The sequence below is a fragment of the Tachypleus tridentatus genome, chromosome 7 (assembly GCF_004210375.1).
Source record: "Tachypleus tridentatus isolate NWPU-2018 chromosome 7, ASM421037v1, whole genome shotgun sequence".
Classification (NCBI taxonomy): Eukaryota; Metazoa; Arthropoda; class Merostomata; order Xiphosura; family Limulidae; genus Tachypleus; species Tachypleus tridentatus.
The window spans coordinates 155,195,644-155,213,550 of record NC_134831.1 but is presented as its reverse complement, the minus strand read 5'-3'; the positions used below and the strand labels follow the sequence as shown (position 1 = coordinate 155,213,550).

The 17,907-nt window shown below is 31.6% G+C and overlaps 1 protein-coding gene across 7 annotated transcripts in view; it reads left to right on the top strand.

Moving 5' to 3' along the window:
• The window catches only part of LOC143256961 (G patch domain-containing protein 1), an 85,311-nt gene that overhangs the window by 2,072 nt on the left and 65,332 nt on the right, over positions 1-17,907 (top strand). For all 7 annotated transcript variants that reach the window (XM_076514895.1, XM_076514893.1, XM_076514896.1 and 4 more), the window contains 3 exons: positions 4,849-5,082; positions 8,362-8,490; positions 15,940-16,025. In XM_076514895.1, the coding sequence (XP_076371010.1) occupies positions 5,007-5,082; positions 8,362-8,490; positions 15,940-16,025 (291 nt within the window). In that variant the 5' untranslated portion in view covers positions 4,849-5,006. The remainder of the gene's footprint in view (positions 1-4,848; positions 5,083-8,361; positions 8,491-15,939; positions 16,026-17,907) is intronic.

Genomic DNA, 17,907 nt, shown 5'->3' with positions numbered 1-17,907 from the left:
AGTTTACATCTGAGTGCCTAGCATTAGCAGTGCATCATTGAAGTATTTCCTTTTTCTTACCCTGAGCACTCAGTAAGGAATGTAAGGATACATCTGATTCATGTATATATTGATCACTTGGTGGTAAGTATAAAAATTTGGAAATTAAAGTAATTGGGACAGGAGAAAGTTGATGGGCTTAGATTAAAAAAATAAACAAACTTGACAACATGCCACAAAAAAATTAGTAAATAGAATCAGGCAGGTAGTAGCACTGGTTGTGTAGAAATGGCTTGGATTGTTCACTTAAATGGTATTTTAAATGTATCCTCAATAGATCATTAGGACTTTACAATGTTATACATTGTTTCCTTTTATAACAATATCTGTGTAATGAGAGTCTTAAGTTCTCAGAATGTCTGTAAATATAATAGCAAAACATTTAAAATTTCTTTTTCCTCACCTTTTTGATTACTTAATATAAACACCAGAACAATGGTTTCAATCAATTTCATTAAGATGACAGTTTAAGGTGAAGTGTCTGTTTTTTTAAATGTTATTAATAACTAGTAGTACTTTTTGCAGAAATCATAATTTTACTATAAATGATGTTATCGTTACGTCTTGAAGTTAGCTTTACCACAGAAATTTGTTCTCTTAAAAAAACTTAAATACAAGGTGAAACGGGAATTACCATTCAATAATGGGTAAATAGTAAATGTTATGGTTGGAACTGCATTGTATGTAGAACTTGGTTATAAATACAACCGTCCTATGTCTATTGAAACAATGCATTAAAAATAAGTGAATAAGTAAAGAAATAAACTTATCAAAAGTGGAAGTAAATGTTGGGATGCCTAATATAAGTTCTTGAAAAGAAATGCAAAAAAGATAGTAAGGGTGGAACTTGAATCATCCTTGCTATTATGTATTGTGATGCAAATGCCATCCATAATTTTTTGAAGGATTTATGCTTGTGATTCCTACATTTAATTTCTTTTTTTTAAATAGTATTTCTTTAGTTGTCTTATAAGCAGGGATCAGAGAAGAAAAAGAAATGGTCAATAAATTGTTCAATTTGCTGATGATAAAAAGTTTAGGACAATAGTAGTAGGTGTTTCATTGATTTATAATTAATGAAAATAAAAACATTCACACATTAAAATCTACAGTCATAAGTTAGTAAATTTACACTGCAAAGCTCAATTATGTGCTCAATAATTAATAAAAAAAAAACAAAAATCATACCTGTATATAGACCTTTCACACCACAATTTTAACAAAATGACAGTGTTTGATACTAAATAACTGCTTCATCTTGTAACCTGATATCGTATGACACTTGTGTCAAGGTAAGATAAAATGTAGTCCCAGTAAAGTCTATCAATTTCAAATTAATGCATGTTAATTCATATTCTCTGGATAAATGAAAATTGTTAATAACCAAATTAATTATGAACTTACCTATGTATATAAGAAAGTATAGGAGAGATTCTGTAGTCACAATCATTATAAACTTGAAATACTGTCATTGACAGTTACTTACCTGTTCTATGTCATTTCATGATGTAATTGATACATCATCCATGCTGCTTTTATCATAGACTATTTTATCAGGTTGTGTGAAATTAGTTCCAAGTTTTTATTATCATTGTAACTAGTGTTTTTTCTTTCTTAAACTATTATAGCACATATTCTTTTACTCTAATCACATACACAATGATATGACATAAAGCAAACTATTGTCCAAACAACTTGTAGTCTGTTTACATTTGTTATTGTCTGATGTGCTGCTAGGTTGATTTCGGCAGATGTATCTGTGTATCATGTTATGCATTATGTAACATGCATCACAAGATTTGTGGTTGGCTTTGTTTTTATACATTCAATGGCTAAAAAGAATTTAGATTGGTTTTAAAGTTTTGTTTGTGTATTTTAAAATAGTAAATGCTTCTGGATCCAGTAAAACCAAAGTAGAGCATGAAGAGAGATATTGTTTGATGTATCACTGAATTTTATTGGTACAACCAATTTAAACTAATGCCCTGATTTTGGTTTTTAAAATTTGCTTGTTAGTTTCTGCCCAGTAAGAGAGGATGCATTAGCAATCATCACAATTTCCTTAAAGCCAATCTACAGCTAGTGGGAGTAGTGTTGCCTTGAAATAAATCATTTAAATTCAGCATGTATTGGTACTGTAGACTTATGTCATTTGTTATTTGGTGTACAATAATATTTTATTTGAGACAAGTATTTGCAGCTACAATATTTTATTCACATTCTTCAATGGCTGGGAACTATAATGTTCTGGAGCTCTCTAATAATAGATATATTAGTTTATGTAGGCTATCCCATGCCTACATGACCAAAAATAACAAACAAAAAAATCAGAGGTGGTCAAATTTTGATCATGCTCTCCCCATTAAACTCTCTTGTGTTTACTCCATCAACAAAGTGTTTACAAAGATCAACCACCTTGTTAGAAAAATAAAACTTAGCAAAAGATGACTCCTACCCTGCCAATATGTATATTTGTGGCCTCTAGTTTTACCATTGTCCTTGTTAAGTATAGAAAAGATGATGCATTGACATTAACAATCCCATTCAAAATTTGTGTTCTGTTAGCTTAGTAATGTCACAAATATGAAAAACTACTAAAGAAACATCTCAATCAGATCCTTTTAAACTTTTTCCTAAGAGAACTTTCTTGTATGATAATCTCTGTACCCCAAGTATTATCCCAGTAGCTCTCCTCGAAACTGTTTCCAAGAATTAAGTGTTAAAAGATTAAATACAGTACTCCAAATGATGCCTAATTAGTAACTTATACATTCAGATTATAACCTCCTTCGACTTCAGAATTTCTCTGAGACATATATTCAATATTTATACAATAAATACAATCTAAAATAATTTTTGCCCTATCACTATTAATAGCACATTGCTTGGATGGCTTTAGAGACTGACCAACCAGAAACCAAGATCTTTTCATGACACATTATTTCCACAAAAGTATACTAATAATTCAGACTGTTATAACCTCAATGAATTACGTTGCATCTGTTGTCCATTTGTCTAACTAACTAAATTATCAAAATTGTTATGCAAAGAAGCATTCTTCTCATAGCCAGGAACATCCTTAATATCATAAGAAAATTTAAGTATTTTATTGACTATTTTTTTTTGTCATTGATAAAAATTGAAAACAGCAAAGGTATTAACACTGAGCTTTGGGATATCCTACTTGTGGCATTAATCCATTTATAACAACAACAATTTATTTAGTCAGTTTTCTATCCAAGGAGTTCACTTACCTCCTACATTTATAAAGATAATTTATTTTACAAGCCTCATAAATGGAAACTTCTCAAATGATTTTTGAAATTTGTTCCCCTATCCTAATCTGCATGAGCAGTAATCTCTTCAAAGAATGTCAGAAGATTAGCAAGACAAGATTTTTTCTTAGTAAAACCATATTTATTATCCAAGAAAATTTTAAACTTTGTTTCTTTTGAATTTCATGCAAATAACATGAAGGCTATATGTTCTAGCCATCCTTAATTTTGCAGTGTGAGACTATGGAAAGGCAACTAGTCATCACCATCCATTACTAATTCTTGAGATACTCTTTTACCAACAAACAGTGGGATTGACTGTCACATTATAGAATCCCCACAGCTGAAAGGGCAAACATGTTTGATTTGATGGGAATTCAAACCCATGGCCTTCAGATTGCGAATTGAACATCACAATCACCTGGCCACACTGGGCCACTTAAACTTTGTTAAATGACTGAATAAAATTTGTTATTATAAGACTTTAAAACTTCTTACTATTGATGTAAGATTAACAGACCTGTAAATATCAGGACATTTTATTACTTCCTCTGTATAGAAGGGTAGAATTACTTATCCTGCAATCTTCTGGCATCTACTACATTTCAAGGACTTAAAAGTATCCAATCTTTGACTTCTCAGAGTAAATATGAACACTTTGTTCAATCTGGCTCCCACATTACAACTTTCAGAATAAGAAATTTTTATTAAAACTTCACTAATGAAAATTGAAAAATGTAGAATTTAATAACTGAGCTCTCATTATTGTAAGAACTGGACCTTTATTTATTATCTCTCAAAGTACTTACTCCAATTACAGCATTTTGCTTACTCTTGATGTATTTAAAGAAATCCTCACTGTTGACATAGTACATTTTCAGAGATCTCTCTTGTTCTTTTATAATTCTTTAAGTCTCTTATCACATCAGTTAATTTAAACTTCTTGTTATGAAAACTGAGTAATCATGAAATATTAAATCACTAATTTAAATGAAATAGTAACTTAAACTGAACAGTCTTGTATATCCAACATTGGCTACATAATTATCAGATTTTCTTTGGACAAATGGAGGTGTAAAAGTTTTAGTTATACAGGAACCAGAATATAATTAGCTAATAATATGTTAAGCTACTAATTATTAGTCTTTATTACTCACAAACTGTACATTTAGTGAAAACTTGTGTTAATGATTTATGGAACTATGTTTGTTGATACTACAAGGAATATGAGTTTTTGTGGTGAATACAGTGTACAAATGAATTGCATATTAATTTTAATAATGAACATCTAAAATGGTCTCCAAATTCCAAGAAGATGTTAAGATGTTAGAAATTCCACCAATTCTGAGTGTGAAATTTTAACATTTTGTTCTGAATGTAAGCTCAGGTATTATGTTACTTGTATTCATTGAGTAACTGGAAATTCATGAGTACTTATGTAGCTTACATAACTTGCTAACTTCATATGCTTAAGTAATTGCAAAGCTATGAAATAAAGCATCTTAATTGAATTTAGATTTTGTTTCTTTTCTAGTGCCTGCAATAAGAATCATTCTTTCTAAGGACTAATGAAGACAAAAACATCCTTTATCTTTTTTTCTACTGAAAGTTCCTGGATGCCATTTTATGCTATACAGCTGACAAGATAGATTCTAGTGGTTTCAAATTATTATTATCATAAGGAATGATTTAATGAAACTGATCGTCATGGATGATGATGTTGAATGTTATATTGCATATGGAACTCCACTTGAGCCCTTGGAAGAAGGTGAGACAACATCTCTAACAGTTGTTTTCAAATATGTTCATAAACCTTTATTTTGTATATTGGTATGTTTCTTAATAAATTTATATAAAGTTTTGTCATATTTTAGTATACTGTTAAGTTACATTATTAATGTTTTATTACTTAATTTTATTAGTTTGTAAATTCATCAGTGAATTCCTTTTTGTATATTAATCATTTGAGTATTTTAATATACTTTCAGAGAATACTTAATATACAAAAAGGGATTCATCAGTGAATGATAAATATGTAAGCTACTGAATGTTAATTCCATGTTTTAACTGTTTTCATTCACAAAATGAAAGTAAAATTTACTTGATACTGAGATAGACCATTAAGTTGTCTTAGTTGTTAATATTCCTAATGCTTGTTTCATTAAGGAATATTTTTTCATTTATATGTGATATAAGATTTAACCAGTGGTTAATGCCTAAAAATCATGTGGTACAGTATAGTAATTACTACAATAAAAGTATAAATCATAATGAAGTAAAGCTTTCATGTTAATTACACTATATGGTAGTTTTCTCAAGTAACCAGTAATGCATTAAAGAACTGAACATGATAAAATGTTTTTAGTTTAGTTATGTGGAAACATTAGAGAAGTAAAATTAACTGGTAGCTTTTAATATATTACAGTTCCATTCTCTTTGTGTTCAGCTTTAGGCTAGTCTTTATTCATAATAAATATACAAATTTTACTTTGTTTTTGTATCTATGATATTGCAGACCCTACATTTTGGGTATGTTGGCAGAAACCAGGGCCACATGAATTATGTAGGCAATCTTTTCTTTCACCTCACAACATTAGAATTGTTTAAACTATAGAAGTTAAGTGAAATGATGAATGAAATAAATGTTTTGCTCAAGATATGGTTAAAAAATCCATTTTCCAGAAGTTTATTGTTATATCATAAAACCTAAAGAATTATGCTTACTGTAGTTCATTGAGAGTAATTAACAAATTTGACTGTGATGATCTTGACTTACTTTCTTACCATTTGCTATGAAGCATTTTCACACATTTCAATGTAAAATGAACATGAATACTTTAGAAAGTGATGCATCACAGTCGTGTAGTTTTCTCTGTTCTTAACAGGTTGAGATTGATTACATACAACTTTTATTCTTGTTTCTCAACTTAATGTTTATGAAAGCAGTACTAAGCATGTGTCATTTTGGGCAAAACAGCAATTGTGTATTTTCAGTATATGTAAGTACTGATACATAAATATCTTGTTTGCATGCATTTTTACATTACAATCAAAACTGTTTATCAAAATGTTTTCTTTAGTAACTTGATAATAGTTCAGAATTATTGCAGTTGCTTTGTATCATGGCAGCAGAATTAATAACAGAGAAAAAAAAAATTAACCTATGGTAAAAACATTGATATCTACATAAGAGTTGGGCAATTGACCCTATGCATATGTTTTCAGTCAGTTTAATTGACCATATAACCCCCATGTAATTTGAAACTATATATAACTATGAAAGTATTGAGTATATCTTCATGAAATTTGGCAAGGTTCAAGAAAATAGCTTGCCAAGTTTCATGAAGATATGCTTAATATTTTTTCTCTTATTTTCTCTACTGTAACACTATCTATAGCAATATACAGTGAAATGAAACGTTGCAAAATATGAGATAAAATCAATAGTACTTTTTTGAGAATGACTTCACAATTATAAATATTTATCTTAGTAATCTTAGGTTCTGACATGTTCTTTAGCATCAAAAGTAATATATTACAGTGGAAAAGCATTGGGTATACAATTGATCAATTTTAAGCACAATACAAGGACTGTAAGCTTTGTAATTGACTGATCTTGTGATTTATTTTTTCTGTTTAACTTGTTTCATTTGAATCTTATTGTCTGACCTATGAAATTTCTGTTACATTTGAGTTTTACTAAGAATATATATATATAACAAATAAAAAATATATACATAAATTATAAAGTTGCAACTTACTTGCCTGCTAAAACACAGCTAAGGTGGGTCATTTTGTGAAGAATAAACATTGCTTTCATCTTAATGGGTGCAATAACATGCATGTGTCATTATAAATTCTGCATTGTTAGCCACACATGACCAAAATTTAATCTATTTAGACTACAAATTTATGTTTTCTTGTTATAAGTTGCAGTAATTCTATAACAAAAACCTCGTGCATCAAAAATTTTTTTATGGAGGTTATGAAGTTGGTAAAATTGAATCAACTTGTACAGAGATGCAGTAATGAAAATAATAAAATTTTTACCTTAAACATTTGATAATTATTATCTGAAGGTTATAAAGATTTCACATTTGAAATTTGAGAATGTTCTGACACACAAAAGTATTTTTAATCTTAAAATCAAAATTACTATGCATGTTGGATTGTCAGCATTCTCAAAGAAAAAATTTACAAGAAAATTTTTAATTTAAAATAATCTTCGTACCTAATTTAACCAGATATTTTCTTACAAAATATTTGTAATGTTTACTAATAACATGTACAAATTTTGTAATGATTTTCTTAAGTTATCCAAAGTTATAGTATATTTACTCTTGAGGATACTTTCTTGGTTACTAACTGTATGGAAGGATTAAAAAAAGTTGTGACATGTCTATTACAAGGTCAGTGGAAGTGACAGCCCATGTGCATAGGATTAGCTTCATTACTCAATATAATCAGTTACCTGTAGGTATTGATAAGGCTGATTTATGTCAAATAAAAATAATTGATTAATGAAAATTATAAAAAAATCATATTTCATTATCATTTTCAATTAATTCAAGGTTATTCAGCTTTGAACAGTTTCATAATTTGTGCAAATAATAAAATTTCCAATTATTTTTTCAGATTATTCTAGCAATCAAACTTATTGAAATATTGCTATTGTGATAATTCAGTATTTTCAATTAATTCAAGGCTGATCAGCTTGACTGACTAGTTTCTGATTATTTCTATTTTCAGTTATTCCAAATATCCAGGGATCATGTGAATAATAAGTCATACATTATTTGGATTCAGGGAACCTAATAATTTACCACCTTGAAAATTCCACTAATGTTCCAGCCCTGTTTATATGTAGTGGTAATTTATGTGAATAATAGTCTTCTCTTTATTGGACTTGCATCCAAATGTGGCTAATTAACAAAACAATATTTTATTTTAGCAATGGTGGAAATGTCTGACTGACACTAAAAATGAATTATAATTAATGTTTTAAAAATTACTTTGATTGTTTTGACTGGAGGTATGTTTCTTACAGATGAAGTTCCTTTAAAAAAACCTGCACAAGATCAAAGAGTTACAGATGAAGCAGGAAGAATTCGTTTTCATGGTGCTTTTACTGGAGGGTTTTCAGCAGGATATTTCAACACTGTAGGTACCAAAGAGGGTATGTATTGAATTTAAAGAATATGTACTTGGAGATTCAGAAATTGATATATCTGTAGATGTACTTTTCCTGCTTTACTTATAGTGGACATTGTTTTTTTTTTCTATTTAAAATTCTTTTTTTTAGCTTTGAAAAGCATATAATCTTTTACAACTAATTAATGTTTAAATTTTTTCTTGTTTTTTTTTCTTATCACATATTTTTATATTTTACATTTATTTATATTTACTTCCAGGAAGTGAAGAAAATGAAATCACTAAATATTAAAGTTTTTAAAATGTGTAATACTGCTTGTTGTTTATTTTGTTTTATCTGGTGTAGTTTTGTGAAACACATTTCCCTCTTTGTTTCTCCTTCAACTTTATAATATAAGTTTGCACACATGTAGTCACCTAAATTTTGTAATAAATAAATATGGACATGTAATTTAACTTTGACTGGTGTATTATTATCCATATTTTTTTTATTGCATTTAAAAAATTTCAAGCAGGATCACCTTTGCAAAAATGGATGCATATAAATTGCAATAATTAAAGGTTATTCATGTGCAATAGCAGATTCTGACATCCAAGTTTTTCATATTTTCGTCCATTGGACAGGTAACAAGCTATATTTACCTATCCTACTATGTTCTTGACATGTCCAGTCTGTGGCCTCAACTTATATTTTCATATTCTTGATTTTAAAAAGTAGAAAATTGCCAATTTTATAATGCTTAATTTTGGTTTAAATATTTTTAAAATAAAAACTATGAGAACACAATAATACAGTTACTGCTTTCAGTGTATAATTATTGCAGTTGATAAGAGATTAAAATATGTGAAGAATCAAACACAATAGCTTATACAATAAGCATTATTTCATGATAGGTATCACACATGAATGTGATTAGTCCTTTTCTAGAAAGATAATGTGAAGAATTATTTTAATCATCCTCATTTAGTTCACTCTACATACCAAACTTTATTCTTCTGCTGTATTAAAAATGAACAGTTTGGACTGGGTGATATTTGTCAGTAACTAAGCCTTCAATTGATATCATCATCATGTGATTTATTTCTATTTTTAGAAAAGATCTGCAGTCTATTTTAACTATTAAGTGCAGTAAAACCTCTCTTGCACACTGAAGAAGGCATTGGAATTAGAACAATTACCTCAGATATGATCAGTGTTTGATAATTTCTGCTAGAAATTTTTAAATGAAGTGTTGATATTTGAATTAGGTTAAGAATGATCTCTTTGATGCCCAGACTGTGCTGTTTTGGGATTTGGTGCAAAATGAAACTCAATTTATCTCCCTCCACTGTCCATTGACATTTGCAACAACTTGGTAGAGTTTCAAAGTTGGGAAAATGGATACCACATGAGTTGTCAGCTGATTATGTGAAAGAATGAGTAGACATCTGCACATCTCTTCACTCTCATGAACTTTAAGCTTTGTTTTTGAACTCCTAGTAACTGGTGATGAGAAATGTTTATCAAAATGTTAAGTACTGTTGACAGTGGGTTAGCGCAGGAGAACCAGCTACACCACAGCCAAAAGCAAACCTACACCCTAGGAAGGTTTTGCTTTGTGTTTGGTTGGATAAAGGTGGTGTAATAGATTTTGAGTTGTTACAACCAAACCAAACAATCATTGCTAAGAAATACTGTCAGCAACAGGATCGACTGAATCCTGCACTTAAAAAAACAACAAAAAACCTGTTTTGATAAATTGAAAAGTTGTTTTCCACCATGACAATGTATGTCCTTACACTGCTAGGATCACATCCAGAAAAATTGAAGAGCTTAGCAGAAACTTCCCCATCCTCCTTATTCTCCTGATCTTACTCCTTCAGATTACCATCTTTTCAGAAGCTTGCATCATCATCTGAATGAAAAACACTTCTATGGATGAGTTATAAATAGACTTTGCATCTTTTTTGTCTCAAAACCACCTGATTTTTATAAGCATGTTATTGAAAATCTTTTGAGATGTTGGCAGACTGCTATTGAAAATGATGGAAAATACATAATTGATTTAAGTTGTTATTTGAGTGTTTTTTTTTCTCCTTTTAAATTGTAGTGTTACAAATGACACTACTTATGGGATGACCTGATACCCTTTCCCAATCTCTCTTAAGTCTTTGGCTTCATTTTTCTTATTCCATCTGTCCCTTAAAATTTATTTTGTTTTCCTTTTTACCTGTTGTCATTGATGATCTGATGTGTATGTCATTGAATTTTCTTGCATTCTACACCATTGCTTTTCTAACCTCCTTTATTCAAATTGAGCTTTCTCCCTAAAATGTCATTGGCACGTGAGGGTGAGTGTGCATTAACTTTTATTTCTCAATAGCAAGCTTTGCTTGACAAGGTGTACTCATCCAAAATTCACATATTGTAGGTTCATTCTAGTCTGGTAAAGCACTCAGTCATGAAACTGGATATTCCACAAGATAAGCCCCAAGAACTGTGGCTCAGGAACCACGGGAAGCACAACTTTACTGACACGGAGTTTAGGATTGGGGTGAATACCCCATTGAAGGCAAAAGAGCATGCAAAATGTTTTAGGGAGAGAAAAATTAAAATTGTTTGCTGTGGTCCACTTCAGTAAATGACTGAGGGTAATCTGCATCTCCTGATTAATAAACCTCATGTTCGACGACTAACAAAAGATGTGAAATCGTCAATATAGAGCCTATTTGCAACAGTAGGAGGTTGTCCAGTGATGGCATTATTCCTTATACTGGAAAGTGTGACACTCAAGACACAGCCCTGAGGGATTTCAAGTTCCTGTGGGTAAGAATGGGAAAGTGTCAAACCCATTAAAAGTATTTTAATAAAAATGGGCAAATGGCCACCTAACCCATATAAGTGGAGGTCTTGCAAAATGCCATACCTCCATGTAGTATTATAAGCCTTTTCAAGGTCAAAGTATACTTACACAAGATGTTGTCACTTGAGAAAGGCTACTTTGATTGACATTTCAAGTCAATTTAGGTGGTCCACAGTGGAGCCAAAGTCTACTGACACAAAATGTTGTCATTTGAGAAAGGCTTCTTTGATTGACATTTCAAGCCAATTCAGGCAGTTTACAGTGGAGCGCTGTCACTGGAACCAATGCTGGGTGGGCCAGAGGTGCTTGTTTGATTTAAGGAACCAAACAAGACGAGCATTAACTATCATCTCTAAGGTCGTACAAAGACAGCTCGTCAAAGCTATTGGATGGTAGTTTGAAGGAATCTTGGGATTTTTTCCAGGCTTAGAGAAAAGTAGGACAGTAACCTGGTGCCACACATCAGAAAAAACATTCTCCTGCCAGATCCAGTTAGAAACAACCAGAAACAACAGTAAGGAAAGAATCAATCAGTGCTTTGATAACATCCAGATTACAACATAAACCTTGATAGTTCCACTGCATCAAAGTAGCAATTTTTCCTTATATATAGGCGAATTGGGTGGGGTGCCCTTCTGTTATCGACTTTTTTTTTTTTTTTCTTTACTCTCTTTATTAGAAGGTGGTTTGTTAACCTCCATGGATTCTGTCCTGTCTCAGTTGGTCTTTGTCATTGGAAAAAGATTCTGGTGACTGAGGGAATGAATGAATGATCATTCTGCATCTCAGGGACAGAGAAGAAGATGGACCCAAGGAAATGCTAGAACCTAGAGCCAAAGGAAGTAGATCCAGGGAGCTGCTGGAAGAAGTAATGGGGGCAGAATTGGGAGCAGATGTTGACTCATTTATCTCTTTATCATGGAGGGCAAAATACACTTCAAGTAATTTGAAAATGATTCTGTTGGAGGCATGAAGAGATCCATCTGCACATTTACTGTATCAGTGGAACAGTGTGCAGCATCATATGTCCATGATGGAGTGAGGGACATTAATTTCTGAGCCTCCAGATAAGAGATATTATTTACAGTTTTTAAATGTTGTATCTCTTTCTTCTCCACCACACTTAGGGCAAGAACAAAGGTATGAGGGGTGTGAACCACTACAGTTGACATAGGGTGGTTCAAATTAGCATTCGTAGGTTTCATGGTCTTTGCCACCAGAACAAGCACATGTTAAAGATCCATGACAAGAGGTCTTTGAATGTCCAAATCTCTAGCACTGGAAACATTGGAGAGGGTTTGGAATATATGGTTTAACCTTACAATATATGTATCCTACTTTGGTAGTGGCAGGTGAACGTGGAGATGTGAATGTCAAAATAATTACATTTGTAGGTACCATAATTATGTCTTTGCAAGTGAAGACTCAGTGCTCTGCATAAGTGCCTTGACTGGAGAAACCAGTGAGGATCTTCAACTTGGGAATGTTCTTTAAATCTTTCTCAATTATAACTCTTCTGGAAGAATTCAAAGTTGCATGGGGAGTAACCTTAACACGTATATCCTCAATGCTCCCCAATTTCAGGAGAAGTTTAATATGTTGTGGTGAAGATGTTTCCACAAAAATGTCTCAAGATCATAACTTTTTTTACTGATTTATGGGAGCTAGCAAGCCCCTCTAATCCCTTTTCAATAAAAAGGGAGACATTTGCCCTATGGATTTCTTGGATAAGGAGTGCATGATTAGACATCAAAGTACAGAATTTGACTGACATGACGACTGTACAATAGTCATTCACGTATGGTTGTTTTCCAATGATCTGTTTTTTCTCAATTTTTTCATTTTTATTTTTACTTTTTTTCAAGTGTAGGGGTATCCATAATAAGGGGAATACATTTCAGTGCCCACTGACCCCATCCCCTACAAGGGGGTGCACTACCATGCCAATCAAGGACATTGGAGCAATGCTGGGGTTTTGTACTCACTGTACCCAAACACCAGCATCAGACACAATGCCCATTGAGAACATCCAACACTGGTACTTGGTTTACCCTAATGTTACCAAGTGGACCAATTGATTGACCCTGGGGGGATCCTCCCCCAGGGTTGGACCTGTCAACCACCAGGATCCTCTCCTCACCTTCACAGGCCACCATGCATGGCAAGCACATGTGGGTGGATATTTAGACCCCAGAAAAGGTAAACAGAAAGAACAGAACCATCTCTAGGAAATCCCCTCACCACATATGGGAATCCACACCAAAGGGAGGTAACTTGCTATAATATGATGTGATTTTAATTTATATTAATTCTGGATCTTAAATTGCAAATAGTTGTGACAGTTTTTATTGGTTATGTACTGAATATGCCCATCATATCATTAAACAGAAAACCATTTACAAATTATAAAGTAAACCAACAACAAAAATAAGTACCTGTTTTGTTTGGTATAGTTTAATATTAGTATTTATTAAATGACGTACTGACTATAACATTTTTTTGTTAATCATCAAACTGTATAACAAAATGCATGCAATAACTTCTACAAGCTTTGTCAGACTTATTGTGAAACAAACTGTTTTTTGGCTCCAAGTTTAAGTGAGCTTGAATATGTGATGAAAAGAATTTCATTTCAAAATAAAGTATAGGGTTTGAAAGATCTGATCTATGATAGTTCGATTGGCCTCATTAATTGCTGTGATGTCACTGTCCAGTAAGCCTTCTTTTTCTTTTTCAGTAATCCATTCTCTTGCCACAAAGAAGAGGAATTGCTTATATTTTATTTTTTTGATTCAGGACTTTATAGATTATATGTGAATCCAAAAAGCCACAGTTTATTGGATGAAGCTCATTTCACTGTTTTTCTGAGATTAGTGTAGTATGAGAAGTACTAACTTGCACAATCAACACTTATGGGCATTCTGTTTGAGAACATGCTCTTTTTTTATATTTATTCTTCAGTTGTTCTATTTTTCTTGCCTGTGGTAGAAACAGGTGAGTCATGGATGGTTTAAATCATTATCACTTCTCTCTTGTCTTTCCATATAGGAAACAAGAACATCACCTTGTCTATGGAAAGCTGTTCCATCTTTTTTTCATTGTTGAAACTTCAGCCATCAAGCTTGGTGGCAACCCTTTATTCACTCTGATTGTTCTGTAGACTCTTGTTTTGTGTTTTAGGAACAGGTCTGCAATGTGAGTAATGTTGTAATAATTGCCCTGGTACACGTGGTGCCACAATCCAAGATTGGGACTAGTAACTGAAAAAATAGCTTCCTCTATTTTTTTCCATCAGTAACATAATTCTCCATATGGCAAATAGAACCTGTGTCACTCTCCAACAGGTCATAGTTCACAATTTTTGCAGGATTGTATGATCAGAACCTTGTACGTCCTCTCCATAGAATCATGCCCTCATTCAGTGACAATTGCTGCTGTGGTTTGTATGATGTTCTGAATTTATTGAGGAAATAATCCAGTACTGGTTTAGTTTTGAAGAGCCTGTCAACAGGCTACATTTTCTGATTATCACTGAAATGCCAAAATGTCCAACTTTGTTCAAATCTGTTTTGGCTTGTTATTGTCTGCAAAAATATTGGGCTAATCTAAAGAGGACCTGTTGACCAATAATCATTCCAATTATATTTCCTTCTCTGTCCCATTAGTAGAATAAGGCCTAGGAATTTCCTGATGTCTGTAGCTGTAACATCAGTCTATCGAAGTTCTTTAGATGACAGTTTAAGTTTCTCTACAGTTTGATTATGATAAGTATATACTTCCTGACAAAACTTTTCAAACAAGTCATCACCAAACATTAGACTTGCTGTGGCAGCAATACTTTTGGGTTTGGATGGAGCTATAATGACCCCTGGATTTCTTTCAAACATTTCAGGTTTGGTGGCTGACCAGTTATTACCACAATGGAAAAACAAATCACTAACAAGAACATCTGTAAAATTTTCATCACTTTCTGATTCAGAACCAGTTGAGAACACAGCAACTTTACTTATCTTTGTAATTCTAATAGTGTTACTGTAATTATAGTCACTTTCCAAATGATCCACAAACACATACACGTCAGGATATTCACTTTCATTTGGAAAGTCTGACATGTCATCATCAAATAGTTCTGTATTTATCTCATATTCACTCAACACATTATGTTTTCCTTGAAAAGCCATTTATAAAAAGTGTGGGTATTAAAAGCAAAAATCAGAAAAATAACTGTCCAGAACAAAGTAAAACACACCCAATTCCTTTGACTCTTTGAACAGAATGAGTAAATTTGTGACCCACCCACAATGTGCTAATGGATTTTTATTAAGAATCTTCACATTAACTTGATTTACAGTTATAGTTAATATTTTATAATCTACAGTTTTATCAACTATTATGAATTTTTACCAAAATTAGGCTTACTTGTAGTATGATGTACAATGAATGTGTTTACCCACTCGAGATGTCTCCTAAATAAAAGAATAATTATTTGTGAGTTTTCTTAACCAACTTTATTATAGGTTTTCTATTCTATTGTATGATTTCATAGAAATGTTCTTTATTGTTAAAAAAAAACTTTTTGTAGCTATGGTTCATTAAAACTGTGTAACAGTTCTAGCTGTTATTTTATTTAGGTTGGGCTCCTTCATCTTTCACCTCATCACGAGTCAAAAAAGCAGAGATTGCTGAACAACATCCTGAAGATTTTATGGATGATGAGGTATACATCTTTACTCCTTTCTTTGGCATATTTAATTCAAGATCTTTTTGTATTTAACCATGTAAGTCCCTAGCTTGTCACATAAGTCTTATATCCATGACGTTTATTCATTCTCTGAGAGAATGTGTAGCTTTTTGCAACTGTTTTGTGTAAATATAGTAACAAAATGAATCAGGTTGTATTGCAGCTCTTTTAGATAAATATCATTATGATTCTGATATGTTACATTGATATTTAATTTTGACCTTTTTCTTTCCTGATGTAAAGTTTCATCATTTAAAAAAATACAAAGAATATTAAAGTTAGTAATGCACATTTTGACCTTTCAAGTGCAAGCTAATGATCTTGCCTCTCCCTCTGGCTAAATATTAAAAAAAAACTGCAGATCTGACTAATAACTGTTAAAACTGAAAACATTATACAGCTGATGTACTCATTATAACAAACAACATTGTAGTTTTTTTATAATTATTGTATATATTGTGTTTCAGTAATTATATGCTCTAAGACAAATACATTTGACAAAACAATTTTTAGTTTCTAGTTTAAATTTAAAAATAACATGATGGTAAATTAAATTTTTTTTGTTTTAAAATTATTTTTCAAGGAATTTGTAGTTGTTTTGACACAAACACAGCTGAAGTTTAATGTGTCATTTGAAGAAAATGAGAAAAAGTTCCCTGTCAAGGACTTGCTATAATGGGAAAAAACAATTTTTCTTTTTGCCACAAATATGGCATTGAGTGCATAATTTGTTAAAAAAAAATACTCATTGAAGATGTTGTCTTAGTAAGTCACTCTTACAATTAGAAATATCGCTATTATTAAAATTCTTATGCAAATATCCCCCTACCCTTTTTGAGAAAGCATTTTGGGCCTGTAATAGAGCTCTGAATTTTGGAATTGGCAAGATTTATTTGAAAAATATTCTACCCAATGTAAGCTGTGGGTATACTTTAAGAGTAACAGTCAATCCCTTATGGTGAGTTATGGGTGGTAAAATTCTGTTAAGTGGCTTTCTTTCCTCTGGTCAGAGGTCAGAATTCTGGATAATTCCAGTGCATGGTCAGCTCTTTGTTGTTCTTGTTATACTGATTGGGCTTTAAGACTCATATTTAGTGTTTAGTTATCTTTGTAGCTTATTAACAGCTGTTGATTTCTCACATTCTTAGCTGTTAATGGCCAATTTTCACACATATACAACAGTTTACATTCTTTTGGAGTAGTTTTTATTCCCTAGAGGCTTTTATCTGCAGTTTTGGGCAATATGTCTTTTCAAGTTACACCTGAAACACCTTACATGTGATTATGATTATGCTTGTTTCTTAAAATATGTAGTAGTCCCCACACCAATCTTGCATAAGAGAAATAAATTGATAAATATCTAAAACACGTGTTACTCTTCCAATAAAGGTTACGATGATTTTATTTAAAACATATGATATTTGCAATTAGAAATAAGTAATTAACCATCAAACCAATTTTTTAAGGTCATTATTTGGATAGGATAAACATATAATATTCTATAAAGATTTGAATCTTTTCTTGTTAATTCCTAAGCTGCATTATAAGCTATACATGCTGTGCCCATCATGAATATTGAAACTCAGCTATTAGCATCATAAGCCCACTGACTTACATTTGAATTATTGAGGGACAGCATTTGAATCATCATAATATTTTGCAGTTGCATACCATACTTACTAAGCAATAAACTTAACTAAGCTTATCCAACTTTGATTATTTTTATCTTATTTGGTGAACATGTTTACAAACATTGTAATTAAAAAAAAACATAGTACATGTATTAGAAATTAAACACTGTAAGTTTAAACAAAGAATCACACATCTACAAAGTACTGTTATTAAACATTTAAGCAGT